The sequence below is a fragment of the Aegilops tauschii genome, chromosome 3 (genome assembly GCF_002575655.3).
Source record: "Aegilops tauschii subsp. strangulata cultivar AL8/78 chromosome 3, Aet v6.0, whole genome shotgun sequence".
Taxonomy (NCBI): domain Eukaryota; kingdom Viridiplantae; phylum Streptophyta; class Magnoliopsida; order Poales; family Poaceae; genus Aegilops; species Aegilops tauschii.
Window position 1 is genome coordinate 217543232 of NC_053037.3, and position 7064 is coordinate 217550295.

The following is a 7064-nucleotide window of genomic DNA, read 5'->3' on the forward strand; positions in this document are numbered from 1 at the left end:
ACTGGGTGTTTTAAATTTCTGCCGAATAGTTTTGCTTCTTGGGTCGACTAGGTTGTGTCGATTGAGTCTTTGAACCAGTGGGGGCATGCTGAGTGCACCCACTAGGTGTAGTCCCTGATACCATAGTTGACTGCGGGCAGTCGGCTATGGTCTGAGAATCAGAACATTCTCACTCGGTCTGAACTGATCACGTCGAGTGGAACCTGAACTAGTGGGGGCACGCTGAGTGCACTCACTGGGTGTAGTCCCCGAGACCGTAGTCGACTGCGGGCATGTCGAGTGGAAACTGGACCAGTGGGGGCACGCTAAGTGCACCCACTGGGTGTAGTCCCCGAGACTACTATTGGATGTTTGATTCGGCAGTAGTCTTAGAACTTTTTGAATTTGTCACTCTATTGCTCGGAAACAACCAATTTTCGCGTCTGTCGACTGACCATCCTCTGACCACAGAAATCTTGTGAACTTGGAGCTCGGTTTGCTGACTTGGAGCAGAAGCAAATCCAGCTCAATCTTGATCTAGAGTTGGCCAACACAAACTTGCAGAAGGCCAGGGACGTAGCCGCTGGTATGAAAAACTTGTCGACTGATTCGTTCCTGACCTGAGTGCTATTTCCTTCCTCTGAACCAAGCTTTATTTCTTTCAGAAACAATGAACCAGGCTCTGGCGAAGAAGGATCTGGACCTTGCAGCCGCGCAGAAAGCAGCAGAAGAGAAAACTGCACTCGCCGACCAGAAGCTGGCCTCAGTCGGTAAACTGGAGGAAGAGAACACCAAGATGAAGGCTACCCTTGATGAAGCAAACAAGGAGGCGACTCGTCTGAAGAAGGACAAGAGGACCCTGACCGACAAAGTAGAAGACATTGCTCGCAAGAGAGATGAGCTGGAGAATTATCTGGGAGGGCTTGCCAAGAAGCTATTCGTCATGCTTGAAGGTACTTTTCTTTATCCGACTGTCTTTGTGCTGTCGAACCGTTGTATAGCTGTTGACTCATCATTTTATTGCGTGTGCAGAATTCTGCCAGAACTTCGAGGAATTGAAACAAGCTTGGACCCCATCCTCTCTCCTGTTAAGGACGAAGCTGCCATGAACGTGCTCCAAGTGGAATCCCGTGTTGCTGGCGTCGTTGACTATCTAGCTCGGCTGAAGGTTGCGGTGTCGCGAATCGACATAGCGCTCTGGCCAAGGGCGACGCTCCAAAATGACCTCGAGTCTCTGATGACTCGACTCAATGAGATCCCTGGTCGAGTGCAAGAATGGAAGAAGTATTCTGCCCGGTGTGGCGCTGATGTTGCACTGTCTCTGGTTCGCGTCCACTGCAAGGAAGCTAGAGAAGATAAGCTAGCAGCGATCAAAGTTGCCAACACCAAGAGGCTTGACTTCCGTTCCTTCATGGAGACTTTTATTGCTGCCGCCACTCGAATTGCAGATGGAATCGACCTGGACGAGTTCGTCGAGCCTGCCAGTCCTCCTCCTGTGGAGTGAACAAACTTTTATGATCTGATTAAATTTGCCTCGGTATGCCGAGTGGTTTTTGTAACCGTTAAACTCCTTCGAGCCTGATGCCCGAGTACTTTAATCCGTGGTCTGGAAACTCGTGGGATTTATCTTAAACTTAGCCTTTCTCTTAATATGCTTGTATTTGCCTTCGAGTGGAACTTGTTTCTTCACTCGGAACAGTCTTTGTATTTGTGGTGCAGCTCTGAGGAGAAGGTCACGGTCGACCTGCACCTCATCATCCTTGCAGACTAGGATGGAGCGCACATTGTATTTATGGCGCAAGTCTGAGGAGAAGGCAGCAGTCGGCCTGCACCTCGTTGTCCTTGCGGATCAGGATGGAGAGCACATTGTATTTATGGCGCAGCTCTGAGGAGAAGGTCGCAGTCGACCTGCACCTCATCATCCTTGCGGATTAGGACGGAGCGTGTGGCCAAGTCCCCGAGCGAGAAAATTGTTTTTTACTCGAAGCGTATTTTGAACTTAGGCGAGTATGGAACTGCAACTAAGCCCCCAAGTGAGAGGGTTGCTCTTCACTCGGTGGGATTTTTCAAACTTAGGCGAGTACTGGATTGCAGCTAAGCCCCCGAGTGAGAGGGTTGCTCTTCACTCGGTGGGATTTTTCAAACTTAGGCGAGTACTGAACTACAGCTAAGCCCCCGAGTGAGAGGGTTGCTCTTCACTCGGTGGGATTTTTCAAACTTAGGCGAGTACTGGACTGCAGCTAAGCCCCCGAGTGAGAGGGTTGCTCTTCACTCGGTGGGATTTTTCAAACTTAGGCGAGTACTGAACTGCAGCTAAGCCCCCGAGTGAGAGGGTTGCTCTTCACTCGGTGGGATTTTTCAAACTTAGGTGAGTACTGGACTGCAGCTAAGCCCCCGAGTGAGAGGGTTGCTCTTCACTCGGTGGGATTTTTCAAACTTAGGCGAGTACTGAACTGCAGCTAAGCCCCCGAGTGAGAGGCTTGCTCTTCACTCGGTAGGATTTTTTCAAACATAGGCGAAATGGATTCGCAGCTAAGCCCCTGAGTGAGAGGCTTGCTCTTCACTCGGTAGGATTTTTTCAAACTTAGGCGAAATGGATTCGCAGCTAAGCCCCCGAGTGAGAGGCTTGCTCTTCACTCGGTAGGATTTTTCAAACTTAGGCGAAACGGATTTGCAGTTAAGCCACCCACTGGGGGATTTGAAACATATGTATAATCGACAACAATCATTTAGAAGACTGTAAAACTGTGTCTTTGATAAACAAACTAAAAAGGTATTTCTCATTACATCTCAATAGTCTGAATGCTCAAGTATAAAAACGATGGAGCAACTCTGCATTCCAAATGCGTGGCTCGTCTTTATTGTGCTCCACATTATAGAGGTGATACACTCCATTGTGGAGCTCCTTGGTGATGATGAAGGGACCTTCCCATGCAGGAGCAAGCTTGTGTGGCCGTTGCTGATCCACTCGGAGAACCAGGTCTCCCTCTTGAAATGCTCGACCTCTCACGTTTCTAGCATGGAATCGATGAAGGTCTTGCTGATAAATGGTCGACCAGATTTGGGCCATCTCTCTTTCCTCTTCCAGAAGGTCAACAACATCCTGTCGAGCTTGTTCTGCTTCGGCTTCTGAGAAAAGTTCCACTCGGGGGGCATTGTGAAGCAAATCACTCGGAAGCAGAGCTTCCGCCCCATAGACTAGGAAGAACGGAGTGTGACCAGTCGACCGATTTGGAGTTGTTCTCAATCCCCAAAGTATTGATGGCAGCTCATCAACCGAAGCGCCTGCTGCATGCTTGAGATCACGCATCAACCAGGACTTCAGCCCTTTGAGGATCAAACCATTTGCTCTTTCTGCTTGCCCATTCGACTGTGGGTGGGCGACTCAAGCATAATCGACCTGGGTGCCTTGGGAAGCGCAAAAAGCGCTGAACTCATCCAAATAAAAGTTTGACCCATTATTTGTGATGATGATGTGCGGAACTCCATAACTGAATGTTAACTCTCTGATGAAGCTGACAGCAGTACTTGCTTCAAGATTTTTGATAGGTTTAGCTTCAATCCATTTAGTGAACTTGTCGACTGCTATGAGCACATGGGTGAAGCCACTCCTACCAGTCCTCAAAGGTCCGACCATATCTAATCCCCAAACTGCAAACGGCCAGATGAGTGGAATGGTTTTGAAAGCTGAAGCAGGTTTGTGGGACATGTTGGAGTAGAACTGGCAGCCCTCACACTTGTCGACTATTTCTTTCGCCATCTCGTTGGCATGTGGCCAGTAAAATCCGACTCGGTATGCTTTGGCCACGATGGTCCAAGAGGATGCATGGTGGCCACAGGTCCCCGGGTGGATATCATTGAGGATCATTCGGCCTTCTTCTGGCGTGATGCATTTCTGACTGACTCCAGTGACACTTTCTCTGTAAAGCATTCCACCCATCACAGTAAAGGCTTTGGATCGACGGGCGATCTGACGAGCCTCTTCTTCATCCTCTGGGAATTCTTTCCTAAGGATATATGCAATGTATGGCATTGTCCAATCAGGAGTGACGACCAAAACCTCCATGACTAAGTCGACCACGGCTGGGATTTCAGCTTCAGTCGGATCAGTGGAGCTCTTAGGCTGTGGGGGTTCTTCGGTGAAAGGATCTTCTCAGACAGAAGGCGTGTGAATATGCTCCAAAAACACATTGTTGGGAATGGGCTCCCTCTTGGAACCTATCTTTGCCAAGTCATCGGTTGCTTGATTTTTTAGTCGGGGTATATGGTGAAGCTCTAACCCCTCAAACTTATTTTCCAATTTTCTCACTACATTGCAATAACCAGTCATAGCTGGACTCTTAACATCCCATTCCTTCATCACTTGATTGACTACCAAATCTAAGTCGTCGTAAACCATTAGGCTCCAGACACCGAGTGAAATGGCCATAGGCAACCCGTACGGAAGTGCCTCATATTCAGCTTCATTGTTGGAGGATTCAAAGTGAATCTGAAGAACATAACTGAGCTTGTCGCCTCGCGGAGATACCAGGACTACCACAGCACCTGAACCATTCGACGTCTTGGACCCATCGAAGAACATAGTCCAATGTTCCGACTGAATCTGAGTCGGCAGTTGTTATTCAATCCACTCGACGAGAAAATCTGCTATTGCGTGGGATTTGATTGCTTTCTTTGCCTCAAACTTGATATCTAGCGGAAGGAGTTCAATCGCCCATTTAGTCACTCGACCAGTTGCATCTCTGTTATTCAATATTTCTAACAATGGAGCGTCGCTGACGACTGTAATTGAATGATCTGAGAAGTAATGTCCAACCTTCTTTGTGGTCACGTAAATCCCATAGACAAGCTTCTGATAATGCGGGTATCTTTGCTTGGATGGGGTTAAAACTTCAGAAATATAGTATACTGGGTGCTGAACCTTGTAGGCCTTGCCTTCTTATTCTCGCTCGACTGTGAGTACTGTACTGATAACTTGTCCAGTGGCTGCAATATAAAGCAGTAAGGGCTCTTTGCTGATTGGGGCAGCAAGCACCAGCTGGGTGGAAAGCAGGGTTTCAGCTCTGCAAATGCTGCGTCAGCTTCAGGAGTCCACTCGAACTTGTCAGATTTCTTCATCAGTCGGTAAAGAGGCAGTGCCTTTTCACCGAGACGAGAAATGAATCAACTCAAAGTGGCCAAACAACTAGTAAGCTTCTGAACATTGTGTACACGCACGGGGCGTTTACTTCGGAGAATTGCACCAACCTTCTCTGGGTTTGCATCGATCCCACGTTCGGAAACAAGGAAACCGAGTAACTTGCCACCTGGAACTCCAAACGTACACTTTGACGGATTGAGCTTGATATCATATCTCCTTAGATTGGCAAAGGTTTCAGCGAGATCAGTCAGCAGGTCGGAACCTTTGCGTGACTTAACCATGATGGCATCCATATATGCCTCCACATTCCGATTGATTTGAGTGAACAGGCACTTCTGTATCATGCGCATGAATGTGGCACTAGCATTCTTGAGTCCAAAGGGCATGGTGACATAACAAAAGCACCCGAATGGGGTGATGAAAGCTGTTTTTATTTCATCGGGTCCATACAGTCGGATCTGATGGTACCCGGAATATGCATCCAGGAAAGACAACCGCTCACATTCCGCAGTCGAGTCGACTATTTGATCGATGCGAGGAAGAGGGAAGTGATCCTTCGGGCAGCCCCGATTGATATGCTTGAAGTCGATACACATGCGGAGGGAATCATCTTTCTTAGGCACTATGACGACATTGGCGAGCCACTCGGAGTGGTAAATCTCTCGGATGAACTCAGCTGCCAAAAGCCGAGCCACTTCTTAACCAATTGCTTTTCTCTTCTGTACGGCGGACCGTCGAAGATGCTCTCTGACTAGTTTTACTTTTGGGTCGACTCGCAAACGGTGCTCAGCTAGTTCCCTGGGCACACCCGACATGTCAGAAGGTTTCCATGCGAAGATGTCCCTGTTCTCACGGAGGAACTAGATGAGCGCTTCTTCCTATTTGCTGTCGAGCGTTGTTGAGATGTGAGTCGGAGCAGCATTGGGGTCAGTCGGGTGAATATGAACTTCCTTTGTTTCACCAGTCGACTTAAATGCAGAATCTGAAGTAGGCTTCTTAGCTCTCAGCAAATCACTCGGATCTGCATTCTTCTTGTATTCTTCCATTTCAACTGCTGCCATTTGCTGATCAGCGATCTTTGAGCCCTTCTGGAGGCACTCTTCTGCTCGCTGCCTATCGCCAGTGACTATGATCACGCCTCTAGGGCCAGGCATCTTCAGCTTGAGGTACAAATAACATGGTCGAGCCATGAAACGAGCATATGCGGTCCTGCCCAGGATAGCATGATAGGCACTATGAAAATCCACAACTTCAAACGTCAAATTTTCCTTACGGTAATTGGTCGAATCACCGAAAACCACGTCAAGAGTTATCTGGCCGAGTGAATCGGCTTTCTTCCCAGGGATGACTCCATGGAATCGCATGTTGCTTTCGCTGAGTTTGGACATCGGAATGCCCATCCCTCGGAGGGTCTCAGTGTACAAAATATTGAGGCCACTGCCTCCATCCATCAAGACTTTAGTCAGTCGAGTGCCCCCAACGACCGGGTCGACCACCAACGCTTGCCTTCCTGGGGTGGCAAAACACGCGGAGGATGGTCAGACTGGTCGAATGTGATGGGAGTCTTGGACCACTTCAAATATGTTGGCGTTGCCAGAGCAACCATGTTTACTTCTCTATTGATGACCTTCAATCGACTTTTGCTTTCAACGTCAGCAAAAATCACCAAAGTGGAACTGACGTTGGGGAAACCATCATCATCTTCTTCCTTGTCCTCATCTTTGTCCGACTCCTTTTCCTTCTCATTGGGTTGTTTCTCTCGGAACTGCTGGATCAGGAGCCGACACTGTTGAGTGGTGTGTTTAGGATAAATCAGATTACCCTCTTCATCCTTCTTGGTGTGAATGTGACATGGCAAATCCAACACATCATTTCCTGCTTGATCTTTCACTTTCTTGGGGATCCAAGGCCCTTTAGGCTTCCCCTTACACTTCCCTTCAGTCAC

General features: G+C 48.4%; 1 protein-coding gene across 1 annotated transcript; it reads right to left on the reverse strand.

Annotated features, from left to right (window-relative positions):
- Nucleotides 1–5997: 5997 nt before the first annotated feature.
- On the reverse strand, nucleotides 5998–6519 carry LOC109749381 (uncharacterized). The gene has a single exon (XM_020308344.1). The coding sequence runs from the start codon at nucleotides 6517–6519 to the stop codon at nucleotides 5998–6000; it is 522 nt and encodes a 173-aa protein (XP_020163933.1).
- Nucleotides 6520–7064: the final 545 nt, after the last annotated feature.